The 15,906-nt window shown below is 36.8% G+C and overlaps 1 protein-coding gene across 1 annotated transcript in view; it reads right to left on the bottom strand.

Moving 5' to 3' along the window:
- DISC1 (DISC1 scaffold protein) overlaps positions 1-15,906 on the bottom strand; it is a 190,739-nt gene that overhangs the window by 93,395 nt on the left and 81,438 nt on the right. Inside the window, exons 8-9 of the mRNA XM_066546761.1 lie at positions 14,261-14,363; positions 3,116-3,304 (exon numbers count right to left, since the gene is read on the bottom strand). Coding sequence (XP_066402858.1) covers positions 3,116-3,304; positions 14,261-14,363 — 292 coding nt within the window. The remainder of the gene's footprint in view (positions 1-3,115; positions 3,305-14,260; positions 14,364-15,906) is intronic.

Raw genomic sequence — 15,906 nt, 5'->3', positions numbered from 1 at the left:
TGGCAGACAGGCAAGTAATTAGGCTTCACTTGTCTGGAACACAAGTTTGGTTGTTTGGGGCTGTAAAATCACTTCTCTTCTTTGCCATAACAGATCCTTCTGACTTTATAAGACAGGTCTGCTCAATGACCAAGCACAAGACCTTCAGCAATTTCCCCAGAACCATCATGTCTGTGGTCCAGAAGAATATAAAGCTCACACAGAATCAACAGCACCGCTTGGTTTCACATGTTTATTGCAAGGATTGATTCAATCAGGATTGATGCTAGACTACCTGGGAAACTGTTTCACCACCATTCCAGGTAAAATTACATGACCCCTAAATCTCTGGATTTCCTATTGTAAAGTGGCAATAAAAGTTGATCACTTTTATAGCAGCATTTTGATGGCCTCAGAAGAAAGTCAATGTCTAAAGGGCAAGCTAGTACTATTCATCCTAAAATGCTAATACTTAGTGTTGCTTGTCAATGCTTCTATTATCCAACATGAAAAGCATATTTTTTAGCATCTCTAAAAATATGAAAGGATTTTTTTGTCAAATTCCCTTCATAGAGAGCACTGACAGCTCTCAGTGCAGTAAGCCAAGCCTGATTTTTGCACTACATCTGCAATATCTTTTATACTTGGGCAGCTGGCACAGAGTGAGAAAATTCATTAACATGCTAATGATGTGTCCTATTTAAAATTCCAGCTCTGATTATTGTGTGATTAAGTCTCTTCCCTTGACGTCTGCTTCCTTATATCTGCATTACTGTGAAAAATCAACAGTTATTAATGAAATAAAAAATAGGTGACCAATTTATATACAAGATAAAGACAAACATACACACATATTTTAGCATTTAATTTTTTTGTCTAATGTTTTCCATACAAAAGAATATTAAGTTCAGTTAAAAAAAAATCAAAGTTTTCAAGAAGCTCACAGGCACAAAACAACAATTCAAGTGCCAGATGACACAGAAATAGACACGTATAGGACCTAACCCTAATCTAGTGCACAGTTGGGCAGGAACTGAAGAGAACAGAAGAAAAGGCAGAATTGCCTTTCTCTGCAGCAACACAGATTTTATTGGCATACATGAAACACCAGGCCTAGGGCTGTGATGCAAGTCAGGTTAGCTACCCCAACTCAAATCACACCTTTCACAGTGCAGACAAAGCCAACACAATTACCTCCAGTTCTTTCAAACAACAGGAAAAACAAATGGCAAAAAATTGTATTCCAATTCTTTATGCTTTATTCTCTAAACATATAAGTGCTGTGCAAAATAACACTGTTCCATAAAGGTGGCCTCTTTTCCTCAAGACACCATCTGCATACTGTTTTCCAGAGAGTAACTGAAAGCTTACATTCAGTTAAATGTGTTGGTATCAAACCCATGCCAGTGTTCTCAAATATTTTCATTTTTTAAAGGAGAAAATAGGGTTCATCACATGTACAGGAGGCAGGGAGGATGAAAAGGGAAGATGTCAGGTTTCGATTTATGTATCTCTAACTAGCATCTGCTTGACAGTATTTTATTTTAACACAAGGATAAATTTCTCCTTATACCTACAGAATCACAGTAAATTAAAGGAAAATCTACAGAGTAAACACCCAGTATCTTGAAATTTATTGTCACCAATTGTGGGACACTAGAGGTCAGATAAAGAAGCTATCTCCTTTCAGCTGTATAAATGCAAAAGGGAAAAAAAGAGTCTATGATCTTATACCATTTCTGTTGCTTCAGCAAGCGTCTTGCACAGGCTTGATTTAAAACCTCACTAAATTAAACCACAAATGAGAATGTACATGTATATTATAGGAAGTTTAATTGTCCTAAAATAAAAGAGAAACAAAATGGGCTGTTTAGAAGGTCAGAATCCTTTTCAACTCTCTTGAAAATCCAGGGAAAGAAGTAGCACTGCCTGATGCGCATTTATGGGTTTTTATCACAATACACTAAATTTGAGGAATAATTTGTTAAAATTTAATCTAGATACTAGAAAAGCAAGTTCTTATCTAGAATTGTGTGTGTATATATATTATTCTTTGCATTTTTAAAACATTGTCTTAGATTTATCCAGCTGCCTACAAATCTTTTTGTTTCTAAGATAGCTCTGCTTATTTGCTTGCCTATGAAGAAGCTTCATATGCTTCTAAAACAGACGCACCTTCCTGTCTCCACCCAGCCTACTGCTCATAAGATCCTGAAAAACGAAAGGCATTTCAAAATCCTAAAGCTTTAAAGTAGCTCTCAGGATTGTATTTAGTTCAGAGATAATTACAGTAACTGTACATTTGTAGTCAATCAAATGTTACTGAGCCTTTTCACTTAAGCAAGCAGCAAGGCCATTTTATCTGCTTCAATTCCAGGAGTGAGTACAGCAGGCAAGAGAGTAAGTCAAGTCTAGGAATGACTTTGCTGTTTGATAATTTGTCAGTACCTTTCCCAGTAATCACAGACAACCTCCCCAATTCCACCATGACACTACAACCCAAGCACACTGCTCATTGTTGTGTGAGAGCAGCACTTGGCAAGTTGTTTAAACTCCCCCTCAAACACAAGTTTACTATGAGAATTCTTGCTTTCAGAATCAAGTCTGATTGAATGTATGAGGTGCATGTATGAATGTATGAGGTGCAAGAGACTTTCAGAATCAAGTCTGATTCTGAAAGTCTCTTGCACCTCATACATTCATACCCACCACCAAATGTGCCATATATGTACGCACTAAACATTTGGTTTTATATACCAAACATGTTCCTATTGTCACAGCCAGACACATCTACTGATTCTGCATAAGGACTTCGTGTTCCACTGTATGGGGGCACAAGCACAGCCCCATCATCACTGTGACAAAAATGGGCTTAGAAAAGAAAGGCTTTGAGAACTGGGCTAAGACAGATTTTTTAGAGTGGTATATTGCTGGGGTATCCCCTGTTCCTCATGGCCCCCCCAACTCCGGAGGGAGGATGAGAGGATATTGAACATACTGCTTCTCTAGGTCATTGCCAGACTTTCTTCAGGACAATCAGTATGTTTTGTGAAATGCAGAATGATTCATCAAACCCAGCACATCCTCAGGAGTTCAGGTCAGAGCAAAAAGCTGTAACAATCTGTAAACTACTCACCAAAGGCAGTCTCTCCTTGTTCAAGTTCTTGTTTCAGTCTGGTGTAATCATCTTTAATTCTCTCTAATTTTCGTGTATTTCTGGCACTCAGAACCAACAGTTCATTGAGAAGTCCTTCCAGTCCCTCTTTCTCAGATGTTAATGATCTTATTTCTTCTGCAAGATCTCTTGCAGTGCCAAAATTACTTCCTGCATGTTTCGTGGGGGCAGGGGAAGAAAGAGGAAAAAGACAATGAGACAGACACTTGCAACATCAGTAGCTCACACAGCAATCCTGGAAAATTAGGCAATTATACTTCCCAACAGTAAGTGAAAGGGGGAAAAAAAAAAGAAAAACTGCTTTGCAAGCATCATATCATTAATATTACAAGAATAATAATTGTAGCTGATTTAACCTTACACACACAGAGAAATGGCATTTTCTTTAATTATTGATACTATTTACAGTTTTTCAGGAAACCTGTTCCTTAGGGTTCAAATAATGTCACACTGTAATTCAATGATTGTTGCAGTGTGACCTATCAGACCATTTTCTTCTTTTGGAGGACCCCTCAACACACAGTACATTTCAAATAGAGGCCATCAACCTGCTGGACCCTGAAGTATTTCCTCCCTGAACAAAGCAGCCCTGCGCTGGTTTTAGTAACAAGCACCAAAGGTTGTTTATGAATGACACATTGCATTTCTTAAATGGCCTGCACCTCAAGCAAAGACCATGGGGAGATGTTCTTCTCAGAGAATCCATTCAGAAGTCACAACCCTCCACTCTGTCTCTCCCTGAAGAATGAAATGTCACAGACAGGTGGAATGCCCTTGGCAGCACCAGCTTACACTATTCTGGAGTTTTTAAAAATGTCTGCTTCCTTTGGACAGGGATACAGAGTAAAAAGTTCAACTCCCAAGTGGTTTAGAGTGTAGCCTAGTAACATTTATCCACTTAACTGTTCTGAAAACCACTTTTATAAGCAGCTGGAGAGGAATGTTTCCTTACTTTGCAAAGAAGTCTTTTGTAATAAATAGAAAATGACAGTGAGATACTCAGCCATTAAATTATTTTAAATAGCAGTATAGTAACAGTGCTACATTTACATAACTGTACCAGAATCATTTTAATGATTGAGATACTTGGCTGGGGGGAAAAAAACCAAACCAAAATATACACACAAAAACTAAACCCCACCACCACACTTCAAGCTAAAGAATTCTTGATAAAAATAATTTTCATATAGAATTGCCCAATAAAAGAAAGAAAATCTTTAGCATAGGGCTTAAGCTGTGATATCATCCTAAATTAGCAAAAATTTGGTGATATGATCTAGTAAGTAAAGGTATTTAGTAAGTAAAGGCACTTAGAAGATTTAGCCTTGAAGCAAATATCAACATAAAACAAATCCAGTCACACAAATGTCTCATCAGCTTCTGAGGTATGTGTAATGACTTTAGACTCCTGAAATCACTTTATAATACCACCAGCATTATTCAGATGTAAGGGTTTCTTTTTGGTTTTGTTTACACAATATGATACACTGTTGCTTAGACACAACAGATCAATTGAAAAGTTTATTTTCAAATATTACCATACAATCCAAACAATCAAATCCACATCAGAATATCCTGAATTATGGCATTACATCTTTTTGACTGGGAGTTGAAGTGTTGGTCACAAAGCCTTAAAAGAGAACACTTTGCCTGCTGTTCGGTTTCTTCAAGACAAGGAAGCAAGAACAGGATGCAAGTGTTTACACTGGTCAGAAGATGGCAAACCACCACCAGCAGCTGCCAGGAGAGGTTTTATTCCTCCAGAATGCCAGAAAGAACAGGAGCACTTCCACCAAACACCCACAGCCATTCTCCTAGAGCAAAGGCGCTGTTGCAAACTCAAGTGGCTCTATGAGGGCAGGTGTACCAAAGGGAGGCTTGCACTTACCAAAATTTTGGAAAATAGTTTATCAAATAACTCAGGTTTAAAGACTGAACATTGCTAAGCATGGTAGTCTTGCTTTGCATTTGGTTTTTTGGTGGTTTCTTTAGTCCCAAGGCTATGATAGTTTCATCCAACCTCTTCCTCATTTAAAGGTGACATTTTCTTGTTTCCTTTTAACAGACTGAAAGTCCTTCATTTCTAAGTCCCAGCTAAAACCCTATTTTCCACTTCTGTCTTACAATTAAATAACTATAAACATGCTTTACAAATTGTAGGATCATATGGCTTACCAGAGCTTTACTGGGAAACAACAGCACAAATTTCATTACCCTAATTTGTCATGTTTCCAAACAGGCAAAACAAAGCAGCAAAATAAGCAAGACAAAATCACTTGGAAAACTGGCAAATATTCAGATTATTCTAAGGTATCAAGACTTGAGTCCACCTTTATCCACATGAACTCATCCCAAGCATCAAAGCACAGGAGCCTTAATAAAACATGAAGGTGAGAAAATCTTCATTAGAATCTGGAGCCTGCTGTTACATTTCAGAGGGCAGCAAGGAAAAAGGTATGATATTGCATATGAAAGTTTTATACATACTGAATGGATCTGAATTCCCAGAGGAGAAGTTTATATCAAAACGGAGGCTATAAGGAAATGGCACCAGATACAAACCCAAAAGCCAAAGACACCCTACCTGCTGCAGCTTCCCATGACAGCAAAAATGTCTGTAAGTCTGCAGTGAAAATTTAGAAGAACATACAAAAACACAGGCATTACAAGCACCATTATCAGTGAGCTCTGACCTCAGTCCCAGTAACAAAAGTAACTGCTTTCTACATGCCATAAGAAGGTTGATTTAAAAATTAATATATAATCCATAGCTGCCAGCATTGAAAAACGCCCTCCTGGGCTGGTTTTTTTTTTATTGTTGTTGTTTTGCTGTGATTTGTTTTTTTGTTATTGAGATGTCACATTGTATGCCATACAAACATTCTCAAGACATATGTCAAGATATTTTATTCTGCTAATGCTCTCAAAATGTTAAAACTCCTCTTTTTGATAATTTAATAATTGGTTTGCCTAAATGAACACAGTAGCTGTTACTTTGTCAACCACTGGGAGCCATATTTTACACAGCCATACCAGTGAGAGGGTTCTCATTGGCTGATATTAGTTAAGTCAGTCTAACTCTTCCCAGGACACTCAAAAATCATGCAGCCAATAGGACTGCTCACTCAAAAAATACATACAGAGAAAACAAAGCTAAGGAATTAATAGTCTAAGATCAAAGCTGAGATTCTGATCTAAACCAGGACATGGGACAGAGATTCTGTGAAGGTGACTGAAGAGCAAGATGCTCCTTTTCCCATCTTTCCTTCTGTCTCACAGTGATGCTTGCTACAGATGTGCAATTTTAGCCACTGCATCCACACCCATATAAACACAATGGGGGAAAACTGGGGCAGGAAACTTGCAGTAGCCGGTGCTCTGAACAGGTCATGCGCTTGCAGTGCACTGTCATGAGGAACTGAGTATGTACACTTCACTTTGAGGCACTGAACAGTACCATTACCTCAAAAGACAGCAACAAAAACATTTAAATCTTCCTTCTTAATCTTGCCCTCTGGGGCTCTCTCCTTCCATGCATCCTTCATCTTCTACAGAAAGTGACATCAGGTAAGCTCCAGCAGCTTGATGTGAATGCCAAAATACCAGCCAAATCAAGTACAACAACCCACACAGGAAAACTAGTAAAATTTTTTTTAAATCTCCGGGCAGAAAGTAGCTATAGAATTGGTTTTACTTAGTGTAAACATTAGTATATTTGCCTAATTTCCTCTATTCTTAAAATTTTGCTTGTATGGTTACAGCTAAATAGTACTCTGCACATCAAATATATTTTCAAGAGATTTAGCCACAAACTCATGCCCATTATAACACCTCATTGTCAGATTTTACTGTATTGGGCAGATTGTGGCCCATTTAGTAGTCTTGAAGTAAAATATCATGATTTTGATACCATTTGCCAGCAACAAATTGATTAAAAATACAGCTTGAAATCTATGCAGTTTTACCAAAAAACAAGAAATATGTTATTAATTAAACTTTTTAAAATATATTTCCCCCTTCAAAATATATGACAAAGTTAAGGGTCCACAAATTTTTTACTCACAGTTTTTCTCAAATTTATGGCAGAAGTTATGTACATTCATAGCTCGTATTATTTATACTTGAAGCAGAGAGAGAAGTCTAAGTCCCACTGAAAATATATATTCATTGTAGTACAAATAAAGGAGTAATTTTTTCATTAATAATAAAGCATATCTATTTGACACTAGCCTAAATGTAACAAGGAATAGACTGATCATTATTTATCATTACCTATAAATTAATTCTTCATATACTTACAGCACTACCTTTAATAATTCATAAGTGAAAATTTGCATTTTAGCTTAAGGCATTTGCCACCATATTATTTATCAATGGTACTGGAATTCAAGGCTGAAAATCTTCCTCCCTGTGATTAATGAGGATACAAAGTGATTTCAACACCACAAAAGAAATTGAAGAAAATAAATATCATTCACCTACACACAAAGGAAAGGGAAAAAGCTAAAGACATGACAGAAATGTAAGATTCTGGAAGGACTGCCAGTATGTTTGCACCTCTGAAAAAATAAACTGCAAATGAGGGACAGTCTACCATCTCCTCAAACATTTTACAGAAATCCAGCACATTTGAATTGCAATTATTGTTTTTAAGCAATAACACATGTCAATGCTTTTATGAAGCATAACACAACTACATGATTGATATAATTCTGAAAGGTAAATGTCAGCTAGAAGAAGGTGAGAGACCCCACAGACATACATTTGGAGGAGCAATTCTCAGTGACAGAGTGCCTCTTGTACCTGCACTTAATCAGTCACCATGGAACAACTCAGGAATAATTAAAAAAAAAAAAAGGGAGTGGTGGGGAGCCCAAATAAATAAACCCCAAAGTAATAACATTTCAAGTCAGTAGTAACAACGGAGAGAGATATCACTGTCCCCTTCCACAAGTGTTTTCTCTCATGCACCCCAGACCACAGCACAACCTTTCTGCAGGGTGATAGCACCTTCTCTTCACAGCTCTTCCATCCAACATGTCTCCTTTGAGCACAAAACTACAGAAAAGAAGCAGCCAAAGAGATAACTTGAGCTTCTCTCCTGCTCCAGGGATAGCTGCTTAGGTAAGAGGAGTGAAAGAGAGTAAGTTGTTTCATGACTGACTTCTCCAACAGAAGAAAAGATTTTCTGCTGTCTGGTCACATATCATGCTGGAACTTCAGCTACAATGAATTACCCTTGAAGTTCACTGAAAGCCAGTAACATCCAGCAGTCTGACTTGAAAATGAGATAAAAAAGACAAAAAGCATAATGTCCTGGTTTCAGTTAATTTTCTTCTTAGCGGCTGGTACAGTGCTGTGTTTTGGATTTAGGCAGAGAATAATGTTGATAACACATTGATGGTTTTAGTTGTTGCTGAATGGTTGCTAGCCTAAAATCAAGGACATCTGAGTTTCCCATGCTCCACAAGCAAGCACACGAGGAGCTGGGAGGGAGCATGGCCAGGACAGCTGATCCAAACTGGACAAAGGGATATTCCATACCACAGAACATCATACTCAGCAAATGAACTGGGGGGAGGTGGGTGGGAGGGACCAACAGCTGCCTGGAAATGGGCTGGGCACTGGTCTATGGGTGGCAAGCATCACTTTATAGGTATTGTGAATCACTTGCCTGTCTTGGGATTTATGCCTCTCACTCTCCTTTTCATTACCATTATTATTGCTGTTATTTTTATCATTAGTACTATTATATTTTATTTTGCTTAAGTTATTAAACTGTTCTTATCTCAACCTGCAAGTTTTACTTTTTTTTTTTTTCCAATTCTCCTCCCCTACTGTGAGCAGAGAGAATGTGCACATTTGCTTCTGGCTGGGGACAAACCACAACGCAGAGCTGTCTGAAGTCTGAGGGACCATGTGAGTGTTGGTTTGGGGGACTCATTAGCATTATTTTTCAAACAAGTTAACAGGCATGCCAAAAAGTACACTGCTTGGTATTGGTATACATGGTGGCAAATTTTATTTCATGGAGTATAAAGTGAGTGTTGTGGGAAGACATGATCATACACAGCACTGAATGCTGGAACCAGACACTGCAATCGTGAAGTAGAATTAATCTGAATATGCCTCTGTTCCATCAACCCAGGCTGCTACTGGAATCAAGAATAGGAAAGTGTGGAACCAGCTACATCATCTGACAAGATGCAGCCCTCTATCAGACTCCAATTCATCAAAAAACTGAGCCTTCATGAGAAGGCACAAAGGAGCATTGCTATTTTTGTCTCTACCTCAACCATTACCTCAATTCTCAGAAACAGAAAAGCTGAAGAGACCAGGAACACCACTACCTTCCAGAGAAAAACAAGTTAAGAGCTGTACGCAGCACATCTGGGGAAGAACTCAACAACATACCAAGAGCTATGTGTCCATCCATACTTCTGAATGAAATGACAGACTACAGCAGGAGCATGAAAACGAGGCATCCACATTAACATAAACCAGATGGATGGCTGAAAGTGTCCTTCTGTCTGCACTGGCATCTTCCAGCCTGATGGCTCTGTCCCCTCTCTAACATACTTATTCCCAACAGGAATACTTAGCACCAAATCTGGAAAGCTGGGGGCTCTTTTTGTTACAGTTGGATCCATGCAGAATTTGCCCTAAATGAGCATCAAACAGCAGCCAAAGAGGCAGCAGCCCCAATATTAAGCTTTGTGAAATATGCTATCTTGTATTTATGTCATGTTATTTATAAAACTATGTTTTTACATTGACATAAGGAATTATATTATTATATATAATTATTGTACTGCTGGAAATCATCCCACAACATCATTTCCAAGCAGCTCCCACTTGCCAGTACTTAATGAAATAGAGGTAATGATATTTATAGGACCATGATACATGGTCTCTCACTGGTATAAAACAATTTAAAGATTTTTCAAACTTCAAGTCACCTCACTCTAACTTCTGCATTTGGATCTAATCTGTGTTTTCAAAACCAGAAAGTTAACAACATGCATCTCAGGGATAATAAACACAGTATTTCATTCATGCCTCCTTAGCTTCCCATTAATTCACTTTCTGGCTATCTAGTTCCATGCTAATATGCATTCTCAAGAGGAAAAAAAGTTCTCAAAGAGTCTATGAAAACATTGTAAAATGGACCTCCATAAACCTTTTTTATTCAAATATAGGAAAGAGATGAAACAGGACTAAAAATTCATTTTAGTTTGCATCTTCCTTCCTATTCCCAAATTATTTTCTCACTAAGGAAACAACAGAAACACACCATTTCTTACTATTTCCGCTTGTATAAAACAGATCAAAGTATGAAAATAATTTCAACAGTATTTCTACAGTTATGTTCACACTTGCTTAAACATCATCTTATTTGAATCTTTTTACCAGCTTCAAATTATTTAATCTGAAATTTATTCCCTAGCAAAGTTTCATGCTAAATAGTAACACAATACTGAAAGAAAGAACAGAGTATCAGTTACTGACACGTTCTTCCTATAACTGACTACAAAATGTTATGAGCACGTTCGTTAAGAGCCACTGTAAAAAGCAGCTGTTGGAAAAATCACATGCAAGTTTCTAGGCACTGACATTAAAGTGTCTTTTTAATAATTAAAGAAAAATCTACTAGATGCTAAACTATAATAGTTCATCAATGAGAATTTACAAATGTGCATGTCAACAGTAACATTTCATGACATCAGGAGTACTTTTTAGCTATAATTACCTAAAGCTATTGACTTAATAACTGGAACAATATAGGATCCTTCTAATTATCTCTGGAGGAAAATTCTAGACTAGCATCTCCAGAGCATTAACCATTAGTTATTTGTCCCAACCGGCCAATCAGATGTAAGTGAGGTGTTGATATAAAGGTTCTGAACTGTAACCGTCGATAGAAATACTTCTTGAAATAAATATCATTCACCAACACACAAAGGAAAGGGAAAAAGCTAAAGAAATAGAACATGTAAGAATGGGCTTCTTTTCTTTTTCCCATAAGAAAGCTCACTGGATTTTAATTTAATTTATTTTATGGCCTTCAATAATCCAAATATTCACAAACTTTCTTTTTTCTCTTGCAAATTTAATTTTATACTTTTTCCCAGAATGAAATAATAGGAGGGAGAGGCATAGTATTGTCTCTTATGTCTTTACAGTATCATTTATTATATAGCCTTAAATTCCATGGTGTTACATTGATAAGACTAATAGAACTTCTGCTTGCATTGCATTTATCATGGTATTTTCCTCTAAAAATAATAACAGCTATATTCTATATTTTTGGTGCAAATACGTCAATATTTTAAATCAATATATTTGTATTAGAAAGTACAGTCCATGTAGCAAATGAATGTTGTCTGAAGCTGTCAAAATAGCCATTAAAGGCTGAGGTATATCTCATGCTTTCCAAGTCATCACATCATTAAGCCACCACATATAAGCTCTGGAAGCTAATTTTAACTTAATAACTCTATTCTTTAGTTCATCTAATCAAACTTTTGGGAAAAAGTCCCAAAAAGTCCCAAAAAGTCCCTTTTTGCTTTGACACTGTTCCAAGTCACTTAACTCTTACAGCTTCCTCAAGAAAAATGCTACTTTAATCAAAAATTATGTGAAAACTGTATAGAGAAAAACAGTTGTTCTCAGTATCCATTAGAATTCCATTGAAGAAACTGTCTGAATGAATTATCTAACTGCTACATAAGAAGTAACAGACATTTAACCCTGCCTGATATTCCCAAACTAAAAGAAAACACATAAATATGACCACTAAACTATATTATTGCTGCATATTTACACATGCACACACTATAATTCTTTCTGAACTTCATGCTGTTCCAAGACTGTCCTTAAGTAATTGCATATTACCCAACTGAACATTCTTCCAACTCCTAACAATTGAGTATACCCAGGCTGTTCATTAACACTGTGGGCTGAGAGACCAGGGAATACAAACATAAAGTATCTTGCTTAAATCTTAGCCAGTATTTAGAAGGTTAAGACCTGCTTCTTAACTATGCTTTCCTTAAGAGATGTCATTCATTTACTCCTAACACATGAATACAAAGAAACTAAAGCAATTTATCCTTCAGTGGACATTATCCACTGGTTTTGCCTTATAAAGTTAAAAAAAAACCAAACAACAAAAGACAACAACATAAGCCCCACTATTTTCATCTCTTATTTCCTCTTTCTTCTTCTGCATTTAACAAATCTTTTCTTCCTGATTTGCTTCTCTGCTAGCTAGCTCCAACTCAATCTGCATCGTGGCTTTTCTGATTTTATTCACCTCATGCTCTAAGACTATTTCTGGTGTTTTCAGATTTTATTTTTTTTTTTACTTTCAGGTCTTCAGAGAAAAAAAAATTCTTTTTATTCTTGTATCTCCCCTGTGTCCTCTGTATACAACTCTACATTTTACATAAACAAGTACCACCATGTTGACTAAATGTATCTGTATCTTACAATGAGGTAAAGAAATTACAGCGTCCACTCTCACCAAATTACCCTTCATCCTTGATTTTTAACTATGCCATGCAGAATTTTGCCTTAGTAACAAATTACAATTGTACCATTCACAGTCATTAAAATTCCCTGAAGCAAGAGTAAATGAAGAAACAGTGCTTTTATCAGCACAAACAAATTGCACTGATACTTCTTAAAAAGCATAGAAAGGCAGTCAAAGAATTGTAAAAAACAGTTTATAGAAAGAGCAGCATTAAATTGACTTTGGAATTCATTCCTGAAACAACCAACCTCTTTTAAGAGCTAACAAGTATAAAATGCTGTTATGAATGTTTTGGAAATGATCCTCAAGCTGTCATTCACTCTCTCCAAGTGTCAGACTGAGATACAGCTTTTCTGGCCAACTGCTGCCTACATGTAGTCTGTAGTTCCCACTGCATGTCCAGTTAATGGGCTGTTTTGTTCCCAAGCCATAAAACCCCTTTTCTGAAAGTAAGAAAGTCACCTACATTTAAACAGTCTAAGGGTAGAGAAGGACAATTGCCTGATTTACCTCTTACAGGCTGAGAGAAAAATAAGGAGGATTTCCATTTTAAAAAGGTATTATGAGAAGAAAGGAAATTGAGCATGCTCAGCACCAACACAGGATCTGGGCTTTAATTTCCTTTAAGACTTTGCTCAAGCCTCACATTATCCACTTCTGGCAAGCAAAACATGTGACTGCCCAAGGTTTCATTTTAAAATCATTTATGTGTGCAATATAGATTCTTATATATAATTGAAAAGGTAAATCACATACAGAGAGCTAAATCTCATCTTGACATGTATCAAAAATCTTTTAGCCTTTCTTTACTTGGTGTAACACTGGAAAACTCCTTGCACTCAAGTCCACATTTCCTTCTACTCAGCTTCTTCTCTGAGGCAGGTGTTTAGCAGAGAGACACCTACTGAAACATTTGCTGAAAAAGAAACCCCACCTCTCCCAACTTAAAAGAAAGGGCTGATTTGCCTTTTTTCCTTGGTGAACAGTGCAGTCATCCCAGGCAAGTAGCATGTAAGGCTGTTATGTATCACACTCTGTAATCACATTTCAGTAGTTTACTGGTTGTAAATAATATGCATGAGTGCTCCAAGGATGAAAATGCTCTTTTGCTGCCAACATTAGTTGTTTAATGATCTGAACAGCAGAAGCTGCCAATTATTGTATTCCGTTTTGAAGTGTCATTTAAAGCCAGACTTGTAATTATGATACCTTAGGTATACATTTACAATTTAGCTAGAGAGCTCCAAGAATTTAACTTGAGGAGTCGGGGAACAACTACTGATGATTATACATCAATTTCACCTATGGAAAAATACCATGTGTTTTGGATGTTAATGGTCTACCTCACAGCATCAGCTTTGCCAGTAGTTCCAAACTGTGGAGAGGGACCTGAAGTACCTTACACAAGGCATGGCATAGCCATAGTTTAGTTCTGCCAGGCTGGTCACGACTTCAAGGGCTCTACTCAAGCACATGAACAACTTTGTCTAACAAGTCTGTTATGAAGAGGTCAATAACTACTCTAACACATTCCTTAACACTGTTAATCCTTCTCATCACTTAAAACTTACCTGAAACAGCCAGCATTTTGGCTTCAAGTAGAGCTGGTAGTTGAGTCTCAATATCACTCACTTTCCTCCTCAAAGTACTGCAGAGTTTCTGACTTGTGCAAACCTAAATTGAAGCAGACGGCCATGATACAGAATTCATTCATGTAAAAGTATAAGGCAGTTGAAATGGGGCTTCAAATGTTCTTGGTTAACAGACATGACATAACATCCTGCAGCAAGGTAAAAAAGCTTAATAAAAAGTGATGTCTTTACAGAAACACCCAACATTGAATCAAAATGTCCAGGCTGTGCTGCACATTCTATTATTAAAACAGGGAATGGCATTAACATTAGCTACCTGCATGAGGGAGGACATGTTCCACTACTACATACATGAGGCTGCAGACAGAAGAATGGCCATTGTACAAATTCTGCACAATTTCAGTATTAATAATCATGCTTGAAGTGGAGCACAACTAAACCAGTATTTGGAGATTAAAATTCCATAACATACAACGTGCACTGATTTTTATACAAAATATACTATGCTCTGCATTTTAACTGAAAAAAGGCAACAAATTAGGCTGTATCAGCTTGATTCTGTACTTTGTTTAACATCAGGACAGAAATGACTAGGGTTCAGGTTTCTGACTTTCCTTGCTCTCTTTTTTATCTTTTTAAGTGGAGGTCCTTCAACAATCAATATGGTTTGGTATTGAAAACATGGAGAGAGGAAAAAATAGAGAAAAAAATAAAAAGGAAATTCAGCTTTTACTGAATTCTAATTTCACTGAAATTACATTTCAGTGTACATTGGCACCTCAGAAGGAGCTTATGCACCATGCAAAATTTATACAAGTCCCACATATTCAAAATATTGGGGTTTACTCCATATTGCATCATTTTGGAAGGAAAGGAAAATGAACAAACAAAAACCTTTCACTGAACCAAGGCAAATCCTTTGTTTTGGAGGCAGACGCCAAACACTTTCTTAAAATAGTAGCTGACACTTAAGAAAACATTGCATGCATTGGAACCACAACTAAAGCAATAGTCAAGACAGGCACAGGCCAGTTCTGAAATGATGTCACATGAAAGGCAATCTCCAGAGAGAAGTTTCCCTGCCTTCCTTCACTTTTATTTTTCCTTCCTCAAAAACAAGTGGCATGCTTATTAACAGAGGCACAGTTATCACTTCACTTTTTAAAGAGTAAAACTTTATAGTTCTAATGGTTTACCTGTTTGTACAATTAAATTATAACAATATACAATAATATAATAATTTGTACATAACACTAGCTTTAAATCCTTTTAAATTAATAACACCCTCTTGCTTTGCTGAGATTATTTGTTAACTATAAATGGGTTAATTTTTTTTGAGTCAACAGAACTATCCTCCAGGCAGTAACTGTTATTTGTAAAGACTTCAGAGTCATCCTATTAATTTAAAAACACATATGGCTTCTGCACCTACTATAATTTTTTAATTCCCAGATATTTCAGTTTGTTTCAGCACCCCCTTCTAAGTGACTTACCAGCTAATTCAGTTAAAATGTTTTTAAAACCCCAAACCTGTCAGAGGTGAATAAACGTGCCTAAAAAACCCAAAGGCCATTTCTGTCTCCCATCTCCAAAATAAATCTGAAAGTTTTTAATGACTTCTTTCC

The sequence above is a fragment of the Molothrus aeneus genome, chromosome 3 (genome assembly GCF_037042795.1).
Source record: "Molothrus aeneus isolate 106 chromosome 3, BPBGC_Maene_1.0, whole genome shotgun sequence".
Lineage (NCBI taxonomy): Eukaryota > Metazoa > Chordata > Aves > Passeriformes > Icteridae > Molothrus > Molothrus aeneus.
Note: the sequence above shows the minus strand (reverse complement) of the source record. Positions and strands in the feature narration are given on the sequence as shown.